The 27845-nt window shown below is 38.3% G+C and overlaps 1 protein-coding gene across 3 annotated transcripts in view; it reads right to left on the reverse strand.

Annotated features, from left to right (window-relative positions):
* The window catches only part of LOC127514601 (cadherin-22), a 211410-nt gene that overhangs the window by 86309 nt on the left and 97256 nt on the right, over window positions 1–27845 (reverse strand). For 2 of the 3 annotated variants that reach the window (XM_051897585.1, XM_051897586.1), the window contains exons 3-4: window positions 21970–22887; window positions 10793–11087 (exon numbers count right to left, since the gene is read on the reverse strand). In XM_051897585.1, the coding sequence (XP_051753545.1) occupies window positions 10793–11087; window positions 21970–22197 (523 nt within the window). In that variant the 5' untranslated portion in view covers window positions 22198–22887. Of the gene's footprint in view, window positions 1–10792; window positions 11088–21969; window positions 27823–27845 lie in introns of those variants that run through there. The other variant, XM_051897587.1, reaches the window with a different exon arrangement.

A 27845-nucleotide genomic window follows, 5' to 3' on the forward strand; every position in this document is an offset into this window, starting at 1 on the left:
GGAAGTCCCGTAAGGATTTACATGGGATATTTTTCATCCACTTTGACAAAGACGTACTTAAACAGTCCCCATCGAGGATGTTTTATAGGACAACTTTGCATATTCTTGCAACTATCATTATTGCTGTCGTGCTCCAGACTTGCACTGAGAGCATTTTATTCAGTAAATGCTGCCGTAAGAGTGAGTGCAAGATACAACTTTATTTTTTTTTTTGTAAAAAAAAAAAAAAAAAAACTAATGGGATTAAAATATTTATCATGAAAATCAGACTTTTTACGTGTTTAAGTGCTATAATCAGGTCCCTGGTGCATCTACCAACCAAGAAAATGTGAAAAAGGACAACCCAATAACTTTGTTTTTGTAATCCTTTCTCTGCACACATGTGAAAAAAATGACCACTCACCTAGTGACGTAGGAAGGGGATCTTATTTTAATATTACTGCCCCTTAATCTGCATGTTTCCACCCATGCACCGCCATTTTGTTTTCGCAAGCGACAATGGTGAACCAGTCCTAACGTCATGGCAAAAGTTCGAGCAAAGCATGATAACTGTTCTGTCATTGGCTGCACAGACGAGCACAGAACACTATTTAGGCAACTACATAAATGTAACCACTAACCATTCAGAAACATCCAGTTTCATTCTAAAAGTTGTAACTTCTTCCTGAGTCTCTCCATCAGTGTCCGACTCCGGTTTGAACAATGTAAGGCTGAACACGTTACTGACAATCCTCATTTTGGCTGCGTGAGATTCTCCAGCTTTGTTGTTGTTGAGCAACCGAAGCACAAGCTGTTAAAGCTCCGCCCTCTTCTGGAAAGGGGGCCGGGAGCAGCAGCTCATTTGCATTTAAAGGGACACACACAAAAACGGCGTGTTTTTGCTCACACCCAAATAGGGGCAAATTTGACAAGCTATAATAAATTATCTGTGGGGTATTTTGAGCTGAAACTTCACAGACACATTCTTCGACACCAGAGACTTATATTACATCTTGGGAAAAGGGGCATTATATGTCCCCTTTAAAGGGATAGTTCACCCAAAAATTTAAATTCTGTCATCAGACAGTTGATGGAAGCCATTGACTTCCAGAGTATTTTTTTCCCCTACTATGGAAGTCAATGGCTATCGTCAACTGTTTGGTTACCAACGTTCTTCAAAATATCTTCTTTTGTGTCCAACAGAAGAAAGAAACTCATACAGGTTTGGAACAACTTAAGGGGGAGTAAATGATGACAGAATTTTAATTTTGGTGTGAACTATCCCTTTAAGTAGACATCAAAAAGCAGAAGTTTATGACATCAAAAGCCACCAGACTGCAGATGGACTGAGGCAGTGCTGAAATCATCCGACCGCAGCAAATCTCAAAATCTAAGCACACTAAACACGAGCAGAGGGGGATTAGATATTAATCCCATTTTATTCAATTTAACACTGAGTAAAAGCAGAATCATTTTCATTTTGAATATTTAAAATCAATCTGTTTAAAATAGACCAGAACGCCCCATATCTCCTTCTCTGAATGTGACAATGTGCATAAAGCGCTTGCAGCCATGAAATACCTAATATCTGGCATATCTTCTTCTGATATCCATCAGCGAATCCTTTACACACGCTATGCTTTTTCAAGTCTCTAGTACTTTAATAAAAAGTTGAGCGTCCGCATTTACAGCGGCCTTGGTTCTGGAACTAATTTCCCATTCATTTTCTCCATAGGGATTCATTATTAAAGAATTCAAAACCTTCATCCAAAATCAAACCAGCTCTGAGATGGATCACAAACCATGACTTTAATTTGAAATCAACTACTCCTCTCATGATGCATTGCAAAATTATGTAATCGGATCAAAACTAGTATGCAATATAAACATATTGACTTGAACTATCCCCTTCGTAATGCATTTTAGAATACCTCGATGTGTTTTTGTGCATTAGATGCCATGGCTCCTCTAGAGATGATGAGCAGTGTCAGTCAGCGCAGATCAAATCAGCTCGGACGTCAAAATGCCGCAGTTCAAACCCAGTGACATAACCTTTCCATCAGTGGTCCAGCGCATCAATCAAATCTTTCCACCACAACCATCTATCACGCAGCACTTTTGTCACATGGAGGCATTTTACCCAGAGATCGGGCGGCCTGTCACGGTACAACAAGACTATATGTCGCACACATGTTCCTTCAATCACAGGTAAGGATTTTCATGTCATTCGGGATAATTACAAAGCAGCACTGATGCAGAACTAAAGCCTAAAAGTTCCCCAAAACTTTGACACTGTTCTTCTGCTGCCTTGCGACTGCTGTTATTTCCTTCTGGAAATGTAAATCTCTTTTGAATATGATGGTGCCGCCAGCTTTGTGTGTCTATTATCTGACACTGGCAGAAACCATATTGGTGAATCATTCAAAGGGGTTTTGAACATTCCCTCTAAAACTATAGTAAGACATCTGTTGCACAAACCGTACAAGCATCATATTATTTTTGCATGCATCTGAGGAGTTTTGAAACCGTGGGCAAAGCATTGCTGAAGCTTAAATATTTAAAGCGTTACTTTGGCTCTCACAACTCGAGAAAGGGAAGAGATGCATTTGGTTTAATTATTCACAGTTAGCTTTACTCAAAACAAACAAGAGTCAGACTTTGCAAAATTACAGACATCGTGAGCTGCTTAAAAAACAAAATATTGTCTTGTTGAGTTTGGGATCATTTTAAAGATTTTTTATTTTTATTTTTTAAGTCTCTTCTGCTCACCAAGGCTGTATTTATTTGATCAAAAATACAGTAAAAAAATGTGAAATATTATTAAAATTCAAAATAACTGTTTTCTATTTGAATATATGTTAAAGTGTAATTTATTCCTGTGATCAAAGCTGAATTTTCAGCATCATTACTCCAGTTTTCAGTGTCACATGATCCTTCAGAAATCATTCTAATATGCTACATTTATTTTATCAAAAATACAGTCAAAAATGTGAAATATTTTTACAATTCAAAATAGCTGTTTTCTATGTGAATATATGTTAAAGTGTAATTTATTCCTGTGATCAAAGCTGAATTTTCAGCATCATTACTTCAGTCTTCAGTGTCACATGACCCTTCAGAAATCATTCTGATATGCTGATTTGCTGTTCAAGAAACATTTCCAATTATTATCAGTTTTAATTCACATACTATTTTTGTATACTGTGCCATATATAGTCTCTACATGATGACACATCTTAAGTATGTGTAATATCAGTAGTGATGTTTTATTAGTAGGAATCATGAATGAATGAGACTTACTGCCACATGTAAAAATAACATTTAAGCAACATTATCCTTTTAAGCAGAGAAAAAGCATCCTTTAAGCAAACATAAGCGCAGAATGCATAGTTCATAAACCAATGTAAAATTTGTTTTTGGAAAAACAAACAAACACGGACAAAAGATCAACATCCTCTAGTGATTTGAGGCTAATGTGATCAGCAGGCAGTGAGAGAGAGAGAGTGTTTTGTCCCTCTCTACCGGCTCATCGCTGGGTTAGCCAACACGAAGCATCTATAGTGTGTGAATAATATGCAAACAAATGCAACTTGGCTTCGACAGCATGCTAAAGGCCATGCATTTCAGCGAAGCCACTGGAGAGAGAAAGAGAGGAAGAAAGAGAGGCAGAAAATGACAAAAGCGGTAAGTGAAAATGAATATGCCTGGGGCTTGTCCGTGATTACTTTTTTTATGATTATTGCTGAATTCTCTCTGCCGGACTGGTAAGATCGCACTCGAGCTTATTAGATCAGTTGTTCACACATCTACGGGGCGAGTTTGCTGGAAAGCGACTACGCGCAACATGTCGTTAAATTAGCTCTGTCTGCTGCGTGACAATTAGCCCCATTACTTACGACCACCCGTTAGCTGGTCACTTAAAGCTTTGTGGCTGGAAAATTAGCGAAGCCCTTCATGTCAGATCAAGGGGAGCAGTGGAGTTTATTATGAACCATGAGCCAGGCCTAACAATCACACAATACAATACATGCTGTTAATGAACATGAATACAACTAATTAAAAGTTTGCACACACTTGTCTGATTAACAATTTTAAAATTAGTTTTGCAGGCGTAAATATATTATGCCTACAGTATGTATAAATTGACTGTATTTTATTTATTTGTTTATTATGGATGAGTTATTTTTTATACATTATTATTAGTATTAATATTAATATCATTATCATCATGATTATATATATATATAGTTATATCTTTATATTTACTATATATATATATATATAGTGCCTACAGTATGTATAAATTGTTTATTATACTGTTTATTAAATTAATCAATTAATTAATTAATTTATTTACATTTTATGTATATTATCTACTATATTTTATTATCATTTATTATCATTTTTATATACATTATAATTATTATTACTACAGTATATATATATATTTTATATATATATACTGAATGAGTCATTTTATATACAGTACATTATATACAGTGCTCAGTGTAAATGAGTACACCCCTTTGAAAAGTAACATTTTAAACAATATCTCAATGAACACAAAAACAGTTTTCCAAAATGTTGACAAGACTAAGTTTAATATAACATCTGTTTAGCTTCTAACATGAAAGTATGGTTAATAATATATCTTAGATTACACATTTTTCAGTTTCACTCAAATTAGGGTGATGCAAAAATGAGTACACCCCACAACAAAAACTACTACATCTAGTACTTTGTATGGCCTCCATGATTTTTAATGACAACACCAAGTCGACTAGGCATGGAATGAACAAGTTGGCGACATTTTGCAACATCTATCTTTTTCCATTCTTCAAGAATGAGCTCTGTTAGAGACTGGATGCTGGATGGAGAGTGATGCTCAACTTGTCTCTTCAGAATTCCCCATAGGTGTTCGATCGGGTTCAGATCAGGAGCCACTGAATCACTTTCACCCTGTTCTTCTTCAGAAATCCAACAGTGGCCTTAGATGTGTGTTTAGGATCATTGTCATGTTGGAAAAGTGTACGACGATCAAGGGCACGGAGTGATGGTAGCATCTTCTCTTTCAGTATAGAGCAGTACATCTGTGAATTCATGATGCCATCAATGAAATGCAGCTCCCCGACACCAGCAGCACTCATGCAGCCCCACATGAGGACACTGCCACCACCATGTTTCACTGTAGGCACCATGCGTTTTTCTTTGTATTCCTCACCTTTGCGACGCCATCAGTTCCAAAAACATTTATCTTGGTCTCATCACTCCAGAGTATAGAGTCCCAGTAGTCTTCATCTTTGTCAGCATGGGCCCTGGCAAACTCTAGGCGGGCTTTTTTGTGCCTGGGCTTTAGGAGAGGCTTCTTTCATGGATGGCACCCATGCATGCCATTCCTCTGCAGTGTACGCCGTATTGTGTCACGAGAAATAGTCACCCCAGTTTGGCTTTCTACTTCTACTGAACTTGCATGCCGATTTTCTTCAACCCTTCTCATCAGAAGACGCTCCTGTCGAGGTGTTAACTTCCGTGGACGACCTGGACGTCTCTGTGAGATCTTTTTTAAATGTTTGTACCACTTTTGCTACAGTATTCTGACTGATAAGTAAAGCTTTGCTGATCTTCTTGTAGCCTTCACCTTTCTGGTGTAAAGAAATGATTTTCTTTCTCAGGTCTTGTGACATTTCTCTTCCATGTGGTGCCATTGCTGACAGCATGAAATGGGAAGGGGTTTTAACACCCTTTTATAGTCAACTGTCTGCTGGACACATGTGTAATGAATAATTACACTCACCTGTGGTTGAATTCTTGTTAAATTAGACATTTGTAGTCTAAAATTTAGCTTTGCTCCAGAAACTTTCAGTGGGGTGTACTCATTTTTGCATCACCCTAATTTGAGTAAAACTGAAAATTTTGTTCTCTAAGTTATTATTAACCTTACTTTCATGTTATAAGTTAAACAGATGCTATATAAAACTTAGTGTTGTCAACATTTTGGAAATTGTGTTTGTGTTCATTGAGATATGTTTAAAATGTTACTTTTCAAAGGGGAAACTCTGTATTTATCTATTTTATATTATTTGTCATAGCTTTGAAAGATGTGAGCATATTTGAAAGTGCAATAAATAAATATTTATATAATCTCTTTGTAACTTATTATGAACTATTTTTTTCATGCACCTCAATGAAAATGGGCTGTCGAGTTTGTCCGAGTAACACTGCCCTTATTCCTGAGGCTCTAACAATAAGCCCATTAGTGGCAGTTCTGTACAGGACCACAAACATAAGCAGAAAACAAACAGGAAATGCTTGACTAAGCAGAGCCGTTATTTCATTACACTCGCTGCTGTTCAATGTATAAAACATGAAGTCCACACTTCTTTAATGTATAATTTGACTGAAAGGTGGAGAAGCCTACAGGGAATGAAGGACTCTCTCATATTTCTCTCTCTCTCTCTCTCTCTCTCTCTCTCTCTCTTACTCTCTTCTTTGTCAATAAGCAGCGAGTCGCAGCCACCGATGTGCTGAGGAAGCAGGAATTAATTTCAATCAGGAAGTTCACAGCCGTGCAGCGCTGCAGTGATTACATTATTGTAACCTGCATTTAAAAATCTTTTATATCCGTAAACACACACACACACAAGGGCTTTGTTTGAGGTGCAGCTGACAAAAAACACACCAACACACTGGAAATAACACAAAATACTGTGCCAGATCATGTACGGCAGTTTCTAGCAATTCCGTGGTACTTTTACATTTATATGGTACTTCCATTGGTACTAACATGGTACTTTTGGTACAGTAGACTAGGATACCCACAATGCAAAAACAAGAATTGACTATCATTAATGATCATGTCGACTTTAAATTGCGCAGCAAGATTCTGTTCAAATTGTTGCTCCGCTGTGACAGTAATTGAGCTGAAAGAGAAAACTGTTCTCTACTGGGCCTTGTGCAACAACACAAAAGATGCAAAACATACTTGCATTAATGCAAAACTGCATTATGAGTTGTAATCTGAACCCTGAAGTGATCTGAAATCATATATATATATATATATATATATATATATATATATATATACACAGAATTGTTGACATTTTTGCAGATTTATTAAAAAAGAAAAACTGAAATATCACATGGTCCTAAGTATTCAGACCCTTTGCTGTGACACTCATATATTTAACTCAGGTGCTGTCCATTTCTTCTGATCATCCTTGAGATGGTTCTACACCTTCATTTGAGTCCAGCTGTGTTTGATTATACTGATTGGACTTGATTAGGAAAGCCACACACCTGTCTATATAAGACCTTACAGCTCACAGTGCATGTCAGAGCCAATGAGAATCATGAGGTCAAAGGAACTGCCTGAAGAGCTCAGAGACAGAATTGTGGCAAGGCACAGATCTGGCCAAGGTTACAAAAAAATTTCTGCTGCACTTAAGGTTCCTAAGAGCACAGTGGCCTCCATAATCCTTAAATGGAAGACGTTTTGGAACGACCAGAACCCTTCCTAGAGCTGGCCGTCCGGCCAAACTGAGCTATCGGGGGAGAAGAGCCTTGGTGAGAGAGGTAAAGAAGAACCCAAAGATCACTGTGGCTGAGCTCCAGAGATGCAGTCGGGAGATGGGAGAAAGTTGTAGAAAGTCAACCATCACTGCAGCCCTCCACCAGTCGGGGCTTTATGGCAGAGTGGCCCGACGGAAGCCTCTCCTCAGTGCAAGACACATGAAAGCCCGCATGGAGGACTCCAAGATGGTGAGAAATAAGATTCTCTGGTCTGATGAGACCAAGATAGAACTTTTTGGCCTTAATTCTAAGCGGTATGTGTGGAGGAAACCAGGCACTGCTCATCACCTGTCCAATACAGTCCCAACAGTGAAGCATGGTGGTGGCAGCATCATGCTGTGGGGGTGTTTTTCAGCTGCAGGGACAGGACGACTGGTTGCAATCGAGGGAAAGATGAATGCGGCCAAGTACAGGGTATCCTGGACGAAAACCTTCTCCAGAGTGCTCAGGACCTCAGACTGGGCCGAAGGTTTACCTTCCAACAAGACAATGACCCTAAGCACACAGCTAAAATAACGAAGGAGTGGCTTCACAACAACTCCGTGACTGTTCTTGAATGGCCCAGCCAGAGCCCTGACTTAAACCCAATTGAGCATCTCTGGAGAGACCTAAAAATGGCTGTCCACCAACATTTACCATCCAACCTGACAGAACTGGAGAGGATCTGCAAGGAGGAATGGCAGAGGATCCCCAAATCCAGGTGTGAAAAACTTGTTGCATCTTTCCCAAAAAGACTCATGGCTGTATTAGATCAAAAGGGTGCTTCTACTAAATACTGAGCAAAGGGTCTGAATACTTAGGACCATGTGATATTTCAGTTTTTCTTTTTTAATAAATCTGCAAAAATGTCAACAATTCTGTGTTTTTCTGTCAATATGGGGTGCTGTGTGTACATTAATGAGGAAAAAAAATGAACTTAAATGATTTTATATATATAAAAATTATTTTATTTCAGCTAGTTAACAAGGCAGCATTTCTCAATATCATTCAGTTAAAGTACTAAAATAACTAAAACAAAATTAGCTAAAAACTAAAACTTAACTATACAGAAACAAGTACAAACATGACAGAAACACACAACAAAATTACTAAAACTTTAACTTAGAAATTAAAATAATTAGGATGCATTCAATTGATCAAAAGTGACAGTTAAGATGTTTATAATGTCACAAAAGATTTCTATTTTAAATAAATGCTGTTTTTTTTAAACTTTCTATTCATCAAAGAATCCTGAAATAAAATGTATCATGGTTTCCACAAACATATGAAGCAGCACAACTGTTTTCAACATTGATAATAATCATAAATGTTTCTTGAGCAGCAAATCATCATATTAGAATGATTTCTGAAGGATCATGTGACACTGACGACTGGAGTAATGATGCTGAAAATTCAGCTTTGATCACAGGAATAAATTACATTTTACTATACAGGTGCTGGTCATATAATTAGAATATCATCAAAAAGTTGATTTATTTCACTAATTCCATTCAAAAAGTGAAACTTGTATATTATATTCATTCATTACACACAGACTGATATATTTCAAATGTTTATTTCTTTTAATTTTGATGATTATAACTGACAACTAAGGAAAATCCCAAATTCAGTATCTCAGAAAATTAGAATATTGTGAAAAGGTTCAATATTGAAGACACCTGGTGCCACACTCTAATCAGCTAATTAACTCAAAACACCTGCAAAGGCCTTTAAATGGTCTCTCAGTCTAGTTCTGTAGGCTACACAATCATGGGGAAGACTGCTGACTTGACAGTTGTCCAAAAGACGACCATTGACACCTTGCACAAGGAGGGCAAGACACAAAAGGTCATTGCAAAAGAGGCTGGCTGTTCACAGAGCTCTGTGTCCAAGCACATTAATAGAGAGTTGAAGGGAAGGAAAAGATGTGGTAGAAAAAAGTGTACAAGCAATAGGGATAACCGCACCCTGGAGAGGATTTTGAAACAAAACCCATTCAAAAATGTGGGGGAGATTCACAAAGAGTGGACTGCAGTTGGAGTCAGTGCTTCAAGAACCACTATGCACAGACGTATGCAAGACATGGGTTTCAGCTGTCGCATTCCTTGTGTCAAGCCACTCTAGAACAACAGACAGCGTCAGAAGCGTCTCGCCTGGGCTAAAGACAAAAAGGACTGGACTGCTGCTGAGTTGTCCAAAGTTATGTTCTCTGATGAAAGTAAATTTTGCATTTCCTTTGGAAATCAGGGTCCCAGAGTCTGGACGAAGAGAGGAGAGGCACACAATCCACGTTGCTTGAGGTCCAGTGTAAAGTTTCCACAGTCAGTGATGTTTTGGGGTGCCATGTCATCTTCTGGTGTTGGTCCACTGTGTTTTCTGAGGTCCAAGGTCAACGCAGCCGTATACCAGGAAGTTTTAGAGCACTTCATGCTTCCTGCTGCTGACCAACTTTATGGAGATGCAGATTTCATTTTCCAACAGGACTTGGCACCTGCACACAGTGCCAAAGCTACCAGTACCTGGTTTAAGGACCATGGTATCCCTGTTCTTAATTGGCCAGCAAACTCGCCTGACCTTAACCCCATAGAAAATCTATGGGGTATTATGAAGAGGAAGATGCGATATGCCAGACCCATCAATGCAGAAGAGCTGAAGGCCACTATCAGAGCAACCTGGGCTCTTATAACACCTGAGCAGTGCCACAGACTGATCAACTCCATGCCACGCCGCATTGCTGCAGTAATTCAGGCAAAAGGAGCCCCAACTAAGTATTGAGTGCTGTACATGCTCATACTTTTCATGTTCATACTTTTCAGTTGGCCAAGATTTCTAAAAATCCTTTCTTTGTATTGGTCTTAAGTAATATTCTAATTTTCTGAGATACTGCATTTGGGATTTTCCTTAGTTGTCAGTTATAATCATCAAAATTAAAAGAAATAAACATTTGAAATGTATCAGTCTGTGTGTAATGAATGAATATAATATATAAGTTTCACTTTTTGAATGGAATTAGTGAAATAAATCAACTTTTTGATGATATTCTAATTATATGACCAGCACCTGTATATTTGCATAAAAAAATGATTTTGAATTGAAATAATATTTCACAATTTTTACTGTATTTTTGATCAAATAAATTCAGCCTGGGTGAGACAAAGCGTAATGTTTGACCAACAGTGTACACAACTGGTATTTACAATATACAAATACCAGTATTTAAAAAGCATCAGTTCAGTATATAAATACAGTGTGAAATGCATCTTACCAATAGGAGAGAGTTCTGCCACACTCCCGATGTAGGGACCTTCTAGAAACTTGGGCTCGCTGTCGTTGATGTCCTGGACTTTGATGACAAACTCTGACTCGGGTTCAAGCGGTGCGTCAGTCAGACGGTCTCGCGCTTGAGCTCTCAAGGTGTAGAAGGTCTTCTCCTCGCGGTCTAATCTCTCCGTGGCGTGAATGTCACCGGTGACCTCGTCTATGATGAATATAGTCCCTGCTCCCTCTCCAGAGATAGTGTACTTAATAGATCCGTCCCCTTCATCAGAGTCTGAATGGATCTGTCGATTAAAGCACAGAGGACACACACTGAGTTTGGAGTGGTGTTGTTCAAGGTAACTATCTGGAACGCTGAAATGGCATTTCAATTGGCAAATTCAACTCAAATTCAGGAATTCTGAATGTCTCAACTGTGATTCAGATTCTCATGTGCAGACAGGCTGACTTCATATTTACAAGCACACATTTCCATATTGTTTGAAATAAAATTTAAAATGCTAACTGAAGGACTGAATGGTTTGAGAACACAGCATATCCATGTGTAAAATACAGTTATTTATCATCACTAATGTTGTCTGATCTGCCTCATGAGTTCAGCAATATGGTGAGTTGCCATGTTGAAAGGCAAAATTCCCAGTTTTCCATCGTCTCTTTCCACACTGACAGCTCCTCTAGTAGCTGTAGAAGCCTCTTGGCATCACATTGAGTCATTACTATGGCAACCAATGTACGGAAGACATACCGGATGTTGACTACAAGGTCTGACCAAATGCATTTCATCATCTACAAAATAATCTGGGGACAGATAGTCCTAAAAAATTCTTAAAAAGTCAAAAAACAAATACCCTTATTTACCGTCTTAATGCATGTTCCTGCTTGTCTTACAGTGTGTTCCTGGTGATTCATCAGAGCGCATCAGGGTTGTGCAGCATTCAGAACCCAATGAGAATGACATTTATTTCATATATGGGTCATTGATGAATAAGGTTCTTAAAAGTGTAAAAAAAAAAAAAACTAATGGAGATATAATTCATTTTGAAGTTTTATTAAGTGTTAACAACGTGATTATATGGTTTTTATCATCAATTAACACTGCTTTTGTAATTTTTTACAAGATGGACAAAATTTGTCACCAAAAAAGTCATTCGGTTTAACCAAAATTTCGGTTTTACCGAATGACACTTTTGGTTATACCGAATGATGATATTTTCAAACAATGCTAACAAGCTGATATCTACCTAGCTAGCAAAATGAAAATTAAACATTTTATATTTAGTACAAGTTTTTAAAATATTACAACATTTTCCATGTTTTATAGCAGTTGTACCGAATGACCTGATGTTTCGGGACATGCGTATAAGCAAGTGAAAACATGAATTTTAGTTACTTTGCTTCACGACCATGTGGTCCTTTGCAGGTGTCTGAATGATGTCACATCCTGTCTCATGATATTGACCACATGACTTGATCCAAAATGGTCCCTTTATATTGGCTACTCCGAATGACGTCAATGAAATTAATTTTTCTGGACATTCTTTCTCATATCAAAGCAATGACTTCTACACATAATTTTAATACCATTTTGCACTATGTTGATATATGATGTTATAAAATCATGCCAGAATAAATACACACACACACACACACATTATAATATATATATATATATATATATATATATATTATAATTTTTAAATAGAAAAGCAAAGTTTGTTAAGGTAAACATTGAACTTGTCTGAAAAGAGAGAAAAACAAGACAACAAGACAAGCAAACTTGTGATGCAAAAAGTCCGTCCTTGCATTTTTTCCCTATTAAACATCCTATTTCACACTAAAATATATCACATTACAGAAGTGAAATGGCTTGCGAACACCACTTTAACTGGCTAATTTTGTGGTTCAGTTTACGGTTTAACGGCATCTAAGTTTGTTTGGAGTTGCTTAAGCGTATTTCACCCAAGCAATGACTTTTTGGAGACTATAACAATCTTTTCCATTCATCTATGGATCAGTAATGATGGCAGTCAGTTCAAGAATCGCTGCTTTGGGGAGGAGGCACTTTTTAGAGATACAGCCAGCCGGAGGCTCATTATATTTAAAGGGAGACGCATTTCTAAACTCCGGCCTGGAAATGCAGTTTGGAGCCATTATGGGGTTCAACAAACAAAACAAAGAAACAAGAAATCAATTCTACATTTCTTAGGATTTTCAGGGAGGTTCTATGCACTTGCCAACTGGTCAGACCTGCTAATCCAGATCAACCCAGCAAAAAATCTCAGGCTGGTCTCAGGTGTTTTATTTAGTGCAGATGATGATATTCATACAGCCTAAAAATAAGATGAAACTGATGTTTGTAATGTAAATCAGTGAGGTCTTTATAATAGTATAGCAAACTACTTACATAAAATGCACGTAAATATCAATATCTGCCAGCAATGTCATAGTAAGATGATATTTAAATACTTAGCTTTATAATCAAAGCTCTGTAGTTTCTAAACATATAATGCAATGCAATACAATGATGATTGAGAGATGAACAAATAAACCTTCCTCAAAAGCCTGATGATCATATTTAATACTTAAAAAAAAAAAAAAAAAAAAAAAAAAGATGTATGGATAAAGTTGCTTCAGTCTAGTAAGTGTTCATCTTGAAATATTACTAACAACATAAAAGTTATTCTTAAGTTTACTTGATAAAAATCAGTAAATATTCACAGCAAAAAGACACGTGAAGTACAAGCTGAAGGAGGACATTTGTACAATTATACTAAAAGGCTTATTTACTTGCTAAAAAGTATAATCTATAAATCAGATGACAGAAGGCATGTAGTAGATTATGCTGTATTTTTCAGTATGGAGATTGATGCTAAAAGTTTGCGGTGATCTATTGAGATGCAGAAGTAGCAGCTCTGCTGCAGTGTTGTAATGCTCCGTCGACCGGATCATTTTGGGTTTTCTTTAGCTTCAGTCTCTGCCTGTTTCCCATTATAATGTGCCTCTGTAGCCTGGCAAAATCCTCTAAACAGCAGTGGACAGAGCGAAATCACCCTCTCCATCATCGGCCTGTTAAATATTTTATAAAGTCTTAATTAAATAGCAGCTTCTATCACCCCCGTGGGGATTTTCATTAGGTATTTGTCGTAAAACATGGGAATAACGCAAGCGGGCCTACAATATTGCATTCTTTTCCACCCTCTATCCTCATTTCAAATCCTCCCTCATTGAAACGATCCCCTTTTTTAGCGTATCAATATTTCAGCAGTAATAAAAAAACTCTCTAACAGGAAGATAAAGAAAGCCGGGCAATATCTCGAGAGCTAGAGGATAAAAAATATTTCTCCCTGTCTGTTCCCAGGGAGTGTTTGATCAAAGAACAGAAACACAACGACGCTCCTGGAGTCTTTTGTGTGCATTAGCGCATATGGAGATCATATGATCAACATCACATCTGTTCCCCCAATTATGAACAGAAAAATAAGCATTTAAAAGGCAGAACTGCTGAGTGTCCTGGATTTTCTCTGACTCTGCTGCTTTGCCAAATGAAATGAGAAAGCAGAATAAACATGCCACAGCAAGAGTGAAATGCATCTTTTACCTGACAAACAACGTTATTGGCTGATGGCAGACGTGAAGCGGTTCTTAATCTGCGCTCAGACTGACTGTCTCCTTGCCCCGGGCGGTGAAGTACTGTACGTTCACATCACACCACGGTAAATGGTGCGACCGGGGCATGAGACGTCAAATCAAAGGTCGTGCAGAGGTCTTATCCTTGCTGGCTAAAATATTTTGTCTCTATCAACTCTTTTATCCGTGGCATTTCACAATATTTGATTATTCTGACTTCATTTACTCACTAACGAGAGGCTTAATCTAAATAACATCACTTTGCAGCCCTTGAGCCTCAGCAAGACCGCCAAGTAGGATGAAAATCTGAGGAAATTTTTAGATACCTTAGGATAAATACACTACAGCTCTGGTGAGCTTCTTTGCTGTCGACTGTCTACACAGGCACTTTCTAACTCAGATATGTGCACTACATAGGGAACATCTCACACATCTAGTTTTCATGGCTCATATAGTACGATATAATTAGAATATAAAGATCAAACTTGAGGAGGAAAATCACCTTAATGTTATTCAAAGGCACAAACTGAGCAAAAAATATGCAATTTGGTGCAGATGATATTATATAGGGACAAAAAGTATTAAATTCTGAGCTTGTAAGCTTGCATTGTAATTCAGTGATCTTTATAACAGTATAGCAGATACTTACTGTAAATAAATTGCATATAAATATCATTCGTCGCTCTACATCTTCCAATAATGTCTTACTTAGATGATATTTAAATGCTTAGTTTTTATGATCAAAGCCCTGTAGTTTTAAAACATATGATGATGATTGAGAGACCCTTCCTAAAAAGCCTGATGATCATATTTGAGACTAACATTTAAACATGATTTAACTAAAATAATTATGTTTGGATAGTTAAGTAACCTAAGTTGATTCAGTCCAGTAAATCTTCATCTTAAAATATTACCAATATAACAATATAATTGTGTTTACTTTTTTAAAATCAGTAAAGATTTGACAGCAAAAAGACACGTGAAGCACGAGCTGAAGGTGGACGTTTGTACAATTATACTAAAAAAAGTAAAAACTATCAATCAGATGGGAGAAGGACTGTAGTAGATTGTGTGCAACAGGTTTTTCAGCAGCTCTGATCATGTTGATCTTTTAGAGGGCTTAGAAATTTATGCATTAAATATGATACAGTGTAGGGTTAGTTCACACAAAAATGAAAATTCTGTCAGTAATTACCCACCCTCATGTCGTTCCACAACCATAAGATCTTCGTTCATCTTCGGAACACAAATTAAGACATTTTAATGACATTTGAGAGGTTTCTGTCCCTTCATAGAGATCCAACACAACTACTACTTTCAAGCTCCAGAAAGGTAGTGAAGACATCATTAAAGTAATCCATGTGACTCCAGTGGTTTAACCTTAATTTTATGAAGCAATGCGAGTGCTTTGATTGTGCAAAAAAAACACAATTTACCACTTTATTTATGAAAATATTGATCTGCAACGCGAGTTCTCAAGAGCATCACGACGCATGCGTTTTGTGTTCACGTGAGTGCTGACATTGTTGCATGAACACGCTTTGGATAACATTATTTTGTAAATAAAGTGGTAAATTATGTTTTTTTGCACAAACAAGGCACTTGTGTCGCTTCATAAAATTGAGGTTAAACCACTGAAGTCAAATGGATTACTTAATGATGTCTTTACTACCTTTCTGCGGTCTCTATGGAGGGACTAATATCTCTCAGATTTTATTAAAAATATCTTAATTTGTGTTCCAAAGATGAACGAAGGTCTTACGGAGGTGGAACGACACGAGGGTGGGTAATTAATGACAGTATTTTCATTTTTGGGTGAACTAACCCTTGGGCCCTATTTTAACGATGGTCTGAAGCTCATGGCGCAGGTGCACTTAGGCCATGTCTGAATTCACTTTTGCTAGTTTAACAACGGAAAAAATGGTCAGTGCGCCAGGCGCATGGTCCAAAAGGGTTGTACCTAGTCTCTTAATGAGCCATGGGTGTGTTTTGGGCGTAATGTGCAATAAACCAATTAGAGAGTCATCCACCATTCCCTTTAAAGGGACACTCCACTTTTTTTGAAAATAGGCTCATTTTCCAACTCCCCTAGAGTTAAACAGTTGAATTTTACCGTTTTTGAATCCATTCAGCCGATCTCTGGGTCTGGCGGTAGCACTTTTAGCATAGCTTAGCATAGTTCATTGAATCTGATTAGACCGTTAGCATCTCGCTGACATGAAACCAAAGAGTTTCGATATTTTTCCTATTTAAAACTTGACTGTTCTGTAGTTACATCGTGTACTAAGACCGACGGAAAATGAAAAGTTGTGATTTTCTAAGCCGATATGGCTAGGAACTATACTGTCATTCCGGCGTAATAATCAAGGAACTTTGCTGCCGTACCATGGCTGCAGCAGGCGCAATGATATTACGCAGCGTCTCTCACAAATATCTCCACGGTTGCAAGGCACGCTCCCTGTGCAAGCAGGGGGTCACAGGCGCTGCGTGATATCATTGCGCCTGCTGCACCCATGGTACGGCAGCAAAGTTCCTTGATTATTACGCCGGAATGACAGTATAGTTCCTAGCCATATCGGCCTAGAAAATTGCAACTTTTCATTTTCCGTCGGTCTTAGTACACGATGTAACTAGTTTTAAATAGGAAAAATATCGAAACTCTTTGGTCATTTTTGAGCGAGATGCTAAAGGTCTAATCAGATTCAATGAACTATGCTAAGCTATGCTAAAAGTGCTACCGCCAGACCCAGAGATCGGCTGAATGGATTCAAAAACGGTAAAATTCAACTGTTTAACTCTAGGGGAGTTGGAAAATGAGCCTATTTTCAAAAAAAGTGGAGTGTTCCTTTAAAAGCCAGGTGCGCTTGCACCATGGTGGATTGCTATTTACATGGCAGAATATAGACACCCTCAACCTGACGAGTCAGTTTAAATACATGTGTGTGTTGCCACGATTGGTCAAATAATTCACCAATTTCATTCGTCATTACTGCAAAATAGGTCATTCTGATACATGCAGTGACTATCCATTATGACATGTAGGCATTTTTATCTTTATGTACACTATTTTACATTGTAATCCTTTTATTTTCAACATTTGGCATGTTTGTGTGCTGCTGCGCATCCCTGTGTGTAATAAGCAGAGTGTACGTGCGTTGTGCACCCGCCTATAGGGCGCTGGATTTGAAAATGCTAACTGTGTTAGGCTGAAACTAGCAAAAAACACTTGCATCACACCTGGTGTTGCATTGTGATGGGTCTATGATAGGGCCCCTAAAGTCAAATCTCACATTGTAGTCCTCCAGCCACCAGTAAGACTCTGCCAATTTGAACTGGGTAAAGAATTTAGATCAGGAAAAGACTAAAAAAACATCCAACTAAAAGACTACCATGGACAAACAGTTAAGAGACTGAATTGGTATTTTAGTGGTGTCACTTCCATGAAGTGGCTGATGGAGCAGTTGAGCTCCAGGCTGTGGCGACCTGCCACCTCTCGGGTCAGAACACTAACAAAGCAAACCTGTTAACTGCTAGTCGCAGTGAAGGAGGCTAGCCGACACTCCAAATATCTCACCTCTGATGAGCGCCGAGGCAAAAAAAAACTACTGCAGTGACAACAGCGACACGCCAGAAGTGTGAATAAATGAGGCACGCGGGTCAGAAAGTCAAACTAGGACTACTATTGTGCTGAAATATGTTTTTAATGCATCTTGGGTTGCACTGAGCTCTACACATTTTATTTAGCATGAACATTTCATAAATACTCTACCTTTCAAAAGTGTGGGGTTGGTAAGATGTTTTACTGTTTTTGAAAGAAGTCTCTTCTGCTCATATAGAGTGAATTTATTTGATCAAAAATACAGTAAAAACAGTAATATTGTGAAATATTATTACAATTTAAAATAGCTGTTTTTTTTTTTATATGAATATATAGTAAAGTAAATTTATTTCTGTTCTCAAAGCTGAATTTTCAGCATCATTACTCCAGTCTTTAGTGTCACATGATCCTTCAGAAATCATCTAATATGCTGATTTGCTGCTCAAGAAACATTTATGATTATTATCAATATTGAAAAAAATGTGTTTTTTTTTTCAGGATTATTTGATGAATAGAATGTTCAAAAGAACAGCATTTATTTGAAATAGAATCTTTTGTAACATTATAAATGTCTTTACTGTCACTCACTGACCCCAAACTTTTGAACGCTAGTTTGTAAAAACACTGGAAACATTATGTCAGAAGTTTTGTATTTATTGTAAAAAGGATAACTATGAAAATCTCATTATCAACACCACATTTTATGCCATTAACAATCACTGAGAACTTCCAATGTGGCTTTGATGAATTTATTTTTTAAGGGCAGGATAATTTGACAATTTTCATTTCAGCTCGAAACGCAAAACAAAAACGTGTGACATTCTCAACGAAGACTTCAGCCTAGACATCTGCACATCGGGTCATGACAGCACAAACCTCATCAGCAAACACAAGCCCTTTGTTTTGTTAAAATTCATTAGCTACACCAAACTCATTCTCAAGCGAAAGATCAAAACATTAATAATGGATTCATAAAGCTTCAGACTGCAATCAACATGCACATTCTGCGAACACCCCTGACATTTAAACTATTACGATTCATGGATAAAGAGATTTTGCATGAACATTGTGATACAGGAGTTTGGGCCTGTCAGACAGAGACGCTTAAAGGATTAGTTCATTTCAGAATTCACATTTCCTGATAATTTACTCTCCTCCATGTCATCCAAGATGTTTATGTCTTTCTTTCTTCAGTCGAAAAGAAATGAAGGTTTTTGAGGAAAACATTCTAGGATTTTTCTCCATATAGTGGACTTCACTGGGGTTCAACGGGTTGAAGGTCCAAATGTCAGTTTCAGTGCAGCTTCAAAGAGCTCTACATGATCCCAGACAAGGAATAAGGGTCTTATAAGCTAAGATAAGCTTATGGAGTTCTTCGCCCTTATGGCGGTACTTCCGCCTATGTCATATATATATATATATATATTTTTTTTTTTTTTTTTTTTAAATGGCAAATCGTTTCTCTAAATAAGACCCTTATTCCACATCTGGGATCGTGTAGAGCTCTTTGAAGCTGCACTGAAACTGACATTTGGACCTTCAACCCGTTGAACCCCAGTGAAGTCCACTATATGGAGAAAAATCCTAGAATGTTTTCCTCAAAAACCTTCATTTCTTTTCGACTGAAGAAAGACAGTCATAAACATCTTGGATGACATGGGGGTGAGTGAATTATCAGGAAATTTTAATTCTGAAGTGAACTAATCCTTTAAGAGGAAGAAAGGATATGAAATAGAGACTACAAAAATAAAACATTCAAAGTAGGACGCAGATTTAACCTGATACTCACATTCAATAAGCAATGCATGGAACGATGATGGGAAAGTGGGGGGAAAATGCAATACTGAATAAAACCCATTCCCAGCCCTAATTGTTAAATAAATATATGCTGGCTTTAAATAAATACATTCCACCTTCCTTTCAAACTCAAAAGACAAAAAGCAATCCTGCATGAACGTTTGAACGGTTCGCCCAAGCCTGCAGGAAATTATTTGAACACGTTCAGACATCCTTGGCATGCATGTTACGAACGCCGCCGTCTGTTCAGAGTCTCAGCGCTACACGTTCAAATCCTATCAATCAATGTTCGCCGCTTGTCTGAAGGAAGAGGCTGGCAGACTTTCAAAGCGCAGTGGAAATCTTTCCACTTTGCTGCGCTGCCCATATGGCGGGATGTTCTTGTCTGCGTTCGCCGTGTAAAAACTCTCTTTCCACTGTTCATTTTTGCTGCCCTGCTGCCTTTCCCTGCAAAGAGACTTCTAATATTTATCGACTTGAGGTTTACATACGTCTGGACTTCAAGGCTTAGCGTTAGAAGGGGGGGAATGGTGCAGTGGCCTTTTCGACACGAAATATTGCAACTTTCACTCTCTCTTAGAGCTCTTTGCAGAAAAGGGACTGATGCGTAGAATTAACCTTCACAATGTTCGTGTTTCTCCGACAGGCCTTTTGAGTCAATGCGGTTTGAAAGTCTAATGTAAATAGCATAAGGTCACCGGAGGCTTTTGTGAATTCAAGTGCAGTATTCCTGGAACACTTCTGAAGACATTCTTACAAAAAAACACAAGACATCTGCTGAAGAAAAGACTGGTGTCATAATGAAGCATTATTGAGCTTAAAGTTAATTGCTGCAATTAAAGTTATTGAATTAAAAGAATGAAAGAGATTCCAAAGCCACTTTAGCAGGAACAAAGGTTTAGCACCTCATGCAAAATCCATGTGATAAAAGACAAAGAAATAAGGAAAAACGTCTCTATTCATCTAACAGGTCACTTTGGCAGGGCTCATTTTCAAAAGTCACTAATGTTCAAACTTTTTGACGACACTCAACATGAAACGGAAACCCATAATGTGAGTTTTTGTGTTTGATGTGCCAAATTACACTACACAATGGGAAAAAATGTGAATAGGTCCATATGAATGTGCAGTATTGTTCAAAAGATTTGTAGCGAAGATTTTTTGAAGGAGCCTTCACATCTACAGTTCATTAAATGTTATTAGACTACAGACTCAAGGCACATTATGTGGCATACAGATATTTGTAGTTTTGCCACGTAATATAGACACATAATTTTATAATTTAAAAATGTATTGAAGAGAGCTGCCAATGCAGCATTTAGAAAAATGATCATTAGCAGATTAATCACAGGGCAGTGCAAAAGGGATTGTTTTAAATGACCGTTACGATAAAAGGCACGTTGGTCATATTTAATTCTATATCACCCTAATTAAAGTCTTTGATACGGTGAGCAATAGACAGACAACACCAGCAGCCCCTATTAATAGTCTCGGCTCATGGCCTGACTTCACAGGGAGCAGTAACTCTGGGTAATTTTATTAATAAAATCATCTCTCTCCAGAATACCCCTTCCATTTCCCATATCATCCTTTATGGCTCCCATTTAGACATCAGCTCCTCTTTTCCTGGCACAGACTCACAATCTCTTAATTACTGCTGCACAAGTCGCCTATATCTCTACACCACACTACGGCCTGGCAATACAGCTAATATATATATATATATATATATATATATATACACATTTTTAATTAATTTAATTAAGTATTGCCCAGCCATGCACTACTTAAAAACAAACTTGCACACCAAATAACTTTTTCATTGTTGTTAGAGATTCTTATTAAGCATTGCTAACACAGCCGTATTCCACCGAGCTGATAACAAGATCTTAAGAGAACCTGTTTTAGTTTGGCCCACATAGATCTATAAGAAATTCAAGCTTTTACAGCCAAACTTGTGCTTGATCTGTCCTAGTCAACTAGCCTGACACTATCCGCACACTTAAAGCATTTGAGAATTGCCTCATTTAAATGCACAGCACATGCATCTCTCTTGGCTTGCAATAGATTTTCCCTTGCATAGAAAAATAAGCAGGAAGAGTGCAACCAAAAACACGTACATGACAAACATGCGGCAGTCCTACCTTTCCGACATAAAGCGGCTCTGTCCCGGTGTATTCCTCCACAACGAAGAACTGATTCCAAACCCATCCCCTCTTCACCCTTTCATGAGACATCGACCATTGCTCAGAACCTCTTTTCATCATCCCAACACTAGTCCTTATGGTCTGACCGGACAGCCATCCACAGCACTGCAAAATTCCCAGAGTCACTGCCAAAACCTGAGCTCCTCCTCTCCAGTGGGGAGCCATGCTTGAAAACTTTCTTGTCTCTACATGGGGCAAAAGTTAGAAAATCGTTCTTTTCTTCTCAACCGCCTGATTACTTGAGAAAAGCTCCTTGACTCTGGAGTTGAGGAAGGTAAACAAGAGTTCGCCGCTGCTCGCTGAAACTACAAATCCAATAGGTTTCTGGTCATTTTTTCCAATCGGAGAGGCCACTAGGTCCTCAAGAGGGCATTTAAGAGGAATCTTTCTTGAGAAGATGAGGCAGTCTCGGTGATACACAGCTATAGCTCCTCCGATTCAAAATCTGTGTTGGGTTTCTCAATGACGGGGTACCAATCACAAAGCCATTGAAGTCTAATTTCTGTTGAACAGCTGAACAGCTACTGCAAACTAAAAGCTACTGGCATGTCAAAAAAAAAGATTTTCTGGTTCAGTCTTGGCAATCCCATTGTGAGTCCGGAAATTAATTAACACTCCAGGCTAGCGGCATTAACAAAAAGGGTGTAATCCAACAATTTCCTCTATACCTTTTCATTTTCATGTATGAACACTTCACATCCAAAAAAGACAAAAAAGCAATCCTCAAATGTCATGGTGCAAGACGTTACTTAAAGTCGGAGGCATCATTATCACAATCTAGATGCCGAGATCCAGGGGTTGCAGGTTTGAGAGTTTGACATTGATGCGTTCATGTCGACCTCAGCAACTGATCACCTGTAACAGAGCAAAGGTAATTGATTAGAGAAGCAAAATAGCATATTTAAATGGCTATGCAGCTTTTCCCAGTTGCAATAATCAATAGTGAAACAAACTGTATCGATTCTTGGCTTCTTGTTATGGCGTTCTCATTCTTGTTAAACAAATACATAATTCAATACATGCCACAGTGAATTCGCAGTCCTCTCCGACACACAAAATGACTTTAAAGTGGTTGCAGAACTAAACTCTTTGACTTTCTCTCGGATTCAACAGAACCGCAGCAAGAAAACAGACCTTCATTTAGGTGATCTACCTGAAAAGCATTTCTGAAGGCAGAAACTTTGTACTCAGCAAGAATCTGGATAATGTGTTAAGCCCAAGAGCAATGTCTTCTGTGTTAGGGAGCCAGGTGTGGTTGGAAAAGGAAAAAGGGAGGTTTATATATCATGAACCTGAGCCCAAAGCATCTGTCTGCCAAGCTGCGGCCCACGGCAGGCGCCTTACACTGGGGGCTATCTGATTAATTGCATGAGGGAGCACTAATTGGATAAAAGTATTAATCAATTAATTCAATCCATTAGAGCGGCAACCCTAATGCTTAAAACAAACACTGGTCAAGAAGGTGAAGATAAGCTATGGCCCTTTTGTGCATCAGCCAAAGCGCCGTTGGGCAGAGGAAATGATTAATGGTCTTCGAGGCTTTCAGAATAAGAGAAAAACAACAACATTTAGCATGGCTGAAATGTCACAACCTCAAGGCTAAAAGATTACAGCTCCTGCGGACGAGCGTGGGCCAAGAAAGGCCCTTCAGGATATTGGTTGTTTAACCTTTGGCAGACGGTTGCCGCTGGTTCATGTCTGGAGGAAGGCCAACGTGCAGTTTGCGTCGTCTAGCTAAGACGTCCTTACTGAAACATCTTGAAACAGAAACGACCTTCTAAAGAGGGTGAAAAATTAAACACTAGCGGTCAGGAAAAGGGAATAAAGAGTTGCATGAACAACTGACAGCAATATGCATTAACACTGTGAACATAAATGCTGAAAAACAGGACATAAACACAAAGATGTCTTGAGAACCTGCTAAAATTAGCACATGTACAGCATATTTTATGTCTGAGTGATACAATCACCTCATTATCAGCCTTTAGGAAGACAGTTAGGCCTGGTGAAGCCATTTGAATGCTTTCATTATCATGCTAAAAATACCACATGCAACTTACACACTAATAGGATCCAATCTATTGCAATCTTATTGCACAGTACCCACACCAGCATTTTAGCAGATGGTAAATAGTGAAACCACGGCGTTTGCTTTGATCATGCCTAGTGCATTTCCTGAAGATAAACACAGGCGGTTTGAATAAAGCTTTGCATGAACACCATGCATTAACACTGTGAGCATAAATGGTGAAAAACAGGACTTAGAACCCAATCATACACTCGGCACAATGTGACGCCAGGCACGATACGTGTTTTATGCTAGTGTCAGCCCGACGCAGATATCATTTTCACGTCCAACACCCATGTTGTTTAAATAGCAAACGCACTCGCGGCCATCTGTTCGCCCATGGGCGTGCTTGTCTGAAAACGAGGTGTGTTCAGGCGCATTGTTGGCATGTTGCTATTTTGAGACAACTGAAAACGACTGCGCATTTAACCAACAAAAACCTGCTCTAAAGTCAATGGCACAGTATTTATTTATTTTCTTTCTTATTTAAAGGGCGCGTTAGTTATATACGCCTATAGACGGGTGTACAACGCACTTACACTCTGCTTGTTACATGACAAATATTAAAAATAAAAGGATTACAATGTAAGTATTATTATTGTGTACATGAAGATAAAAATGCCTACATGTCATAATGGATAGTCATTGCATGTACCTATTTGCAGTAATGACGAATGAAATCGGCTAATTATTTGACCAATCGTGGCAGAACACACATGTATTTAAACCGATTCGTCAGGTTGAGGGTGTCTATATTCCTCCATGTAAATAGCAATCCACCATGGCGCAAGCGCACCTGGCTTTTAAAAGGAATGGGATATGACACTCTGATTGGTTTATTGCACGTTACGCCCAAAACACACCCATGACTCATTAAGAGACTAGGTACAATCCTTTTGGACCATTTTTTCCGTCGTTAAACTAGCAAAAGTGGATTCAGACACGCCCTAAGTGCACCTGCGCCATGAGCTTCAGACCATGAGCTTAGATCGTTAAACTAGGGCCCTAAGTTGTTTTGAGAACCTTGTAAAATTATCACATACTGTATCACATACGTGTTTTTATGTCTGAGTGATAAAATCACCAAATTATCAGCCTTTAGGAAGACCATTAGGCCTGGTGATCTTTTTGTTAGTGCAAACCAAGAGTATCGAGGGAGACAGGCAAAGCGGAGAATATCCAGAAACCTTTTATTACGCTAAAAATACCACGTGCAATTCACACAGTAATAACACACAGTAACCTATTGTAATCTTATTGCACAGTAATCATGCCTAGTGCATTTCCTAAAACATAAACGCAGTTTGATCAAAGATTTGCACGCAACATGCATTGAACATAAATGGTGAAAAACAGGACATAAACACAAAGATGTCTTGAGAACCTAATAAAATTAGCACATGTTGTATGTTTTTATGTCTGAGTGATAAAATCACCTCATTATCAGTCTTTAGGAAGACAGTTAGGCCTGGTGATCTTCTTTTAGTGCAAACTGAGAGTATTGACAGAGACCATGTCCAGAAACCATTTATTACGCTAAAAATACCACATGCAATTTACACAGTAATAGGATCCAAACTATTGCAATCTTATTGCACAGTACCCACACTAGCATTTTAGCAGATGGTAAATAGTGAAACCCCGACTTTTGCTTTGATGCATTTCCTAAAGATAAACACAGGCCGTTTTCACCAGGGTAGCTTATTGAGCTTATTAGCCACCTGCAGTATGGACTTTTTAGCTTATGCAATTTAGCTTTTTTAATGGGGATATTTTTATTTACCAAAGCAAACGTTGACAAAAGGTTTTCTGCACTTACTGTTAGTTATTTTTTGATGCTAAGGGGCTGTGACATGTGTGACATTTAGCTACGCTTCAACTAGCATATCAGGTCAAGCGGTGATTCGGGTCACACTTTGCATCTAAACACACAGGATGAAGAAAAATGAAGTTCAGTAAAAACAACTGATCCTTAAAATATGTACACTGTTTTGAGCATGTATGGCTGATTAGAAATAGAAAACATCAGAAAGTTCCTAAAAAACTCTATTATTATGACTTCAAACCACAAGCTCACAAATATGCCAATCAAAAGAACCAGACAATCAAAAGCATCAAACAGCCTGCTTTTACATTGCGTTGATCAAATGTAATATTTTTTTTTTTGTTTCAAATTAGCGTGAAATGTTCTTAAGAGGAAACTTCAAAGTAATGTTGTTTATTTCCTTTTACCTCAAAGAAAAACTATTTAGGGCAAGTCAAGATTAGTTCATTTTTGACTATCTAGAGTTTCCTGCAGAAAGGCCAGACCAAGTACATATGATAAATTATAAACCATTTGTATCAAATATTTTCTCTGGGTGCATGCACTCCTCTGAAGTAGTTTTGCTCAACCCTTTGGCAGTTAACAGGGGGGGAAAAGCAAAAGCTAGTTAAATTTCCCCTCAAACCATCCTAGTTAGCCTCTCATTGCGCACTCTTGAAATTTTCATGATGATTCGGCCCTTATTAAGATGTGGTATGGAGCGTAAATGAATTGACTAAAAGGATCTGGCTCTTTGGGGTTGGCCATTCTCTTGGCTAAGTAGAACAATGTCAATTAGCAAGTTTCTGTGGAAAGGCTGGTCGTGCAAAACCCAGCAAAACAGGCCTTTCTGATACAGTCGTAATGCCTCCGCTACCACCCAAAACGCTATTGGCAAGCCGGACGCGCTCATTCGTGACCTATTAGGTCGTGGATTGATTATAAAACATGGCTGCTACTTCTCATCAGACGCCATCCAGAGAGCAGAGGCCGTGACAGCCGGCAACCGGAGCCAGAGAGGAGACCGATCACCGCCGAGTGATGGGCTTCAGGCCAGAGTGCGAGAAAGAGACGCTCTCCCTCTCTCTTCCGACAATCTCCTTTTCACCTGCACGACATCCATCCCTTTAATGGGAGTCACTGACTGCCTATTAGCCACTCCTGCACAAACAACCACAGCGCTTGTGAGGAGAGGGGTTAAAAGCACTCTTATATATGTTTTGCTTCCAACTTTGGAAGAGCCGCATGTCAGAAACGGACCGTCTTTGTCAAAACAGTTCAAATGAGAAAAGATCCAAAACATCAGACTGATTAAAATCTGGGAGGATTTTAAAAAGAAAAACAGTATTTGGAAACTAATAGCCTGAGGTTAATAAGCTGAGCTGGCCCTCTTCTCCGGCTGTGCGATGTTTTGATGTGTCATCCGATTATACGTTTGCCAAGCACTCCCCCAAGCATGTATCAACGCATGAAAGCTCTCATCAAAGCCAAACCACATGGACTTCTAATGACTGTGGTCATTTAAATGAACCCAGCAGCCGGAGTCAAATCCCCACACCTTGACTATTGCAATCCGACATTTACTCATTGAAAATCATGTAGAAATGACTTTGACATATAATAATGACGGCTGATTAAGAAAAAGTAACCAGCACTACTATAATATGTGCAATGAAACAAAACACAGGCTTTAAAGTCAACAGCAAATTGCCATTCAAGACTTCACTTCAGTAATATGGTGTATTTCTGAGTGAAGGTTAGCAAAGTTATGACATGATTTTAAAATCACCATCAACAACATCCTATAATAATGAGTAAACAGAGATATTCGACTTTTGGTTAACATTAACCCATGACCAGCACTTGGTTTGTAATACGTTCACTCAGCATTAAACATGGTATTTTGGAGTGAACTAAATATTTACACCACAGTTTATTACT

The sequence above is a fragment of the Ctenopharyngodon idella genome, chromosome 6, assembly GCF_019924925.1.
Source record: "Ctenopharyngodon idella isolate HZGC_01 chromosome 6, HZGC01, whole genome shotgun sequence".
Lineage (NCBI taxonomy): Eukaryota > Metazoa > Chordata > Actinopteri > Cypriniformes > Xenocyprididae > Ctenopharyngodon > Ctenopharyngodon idella.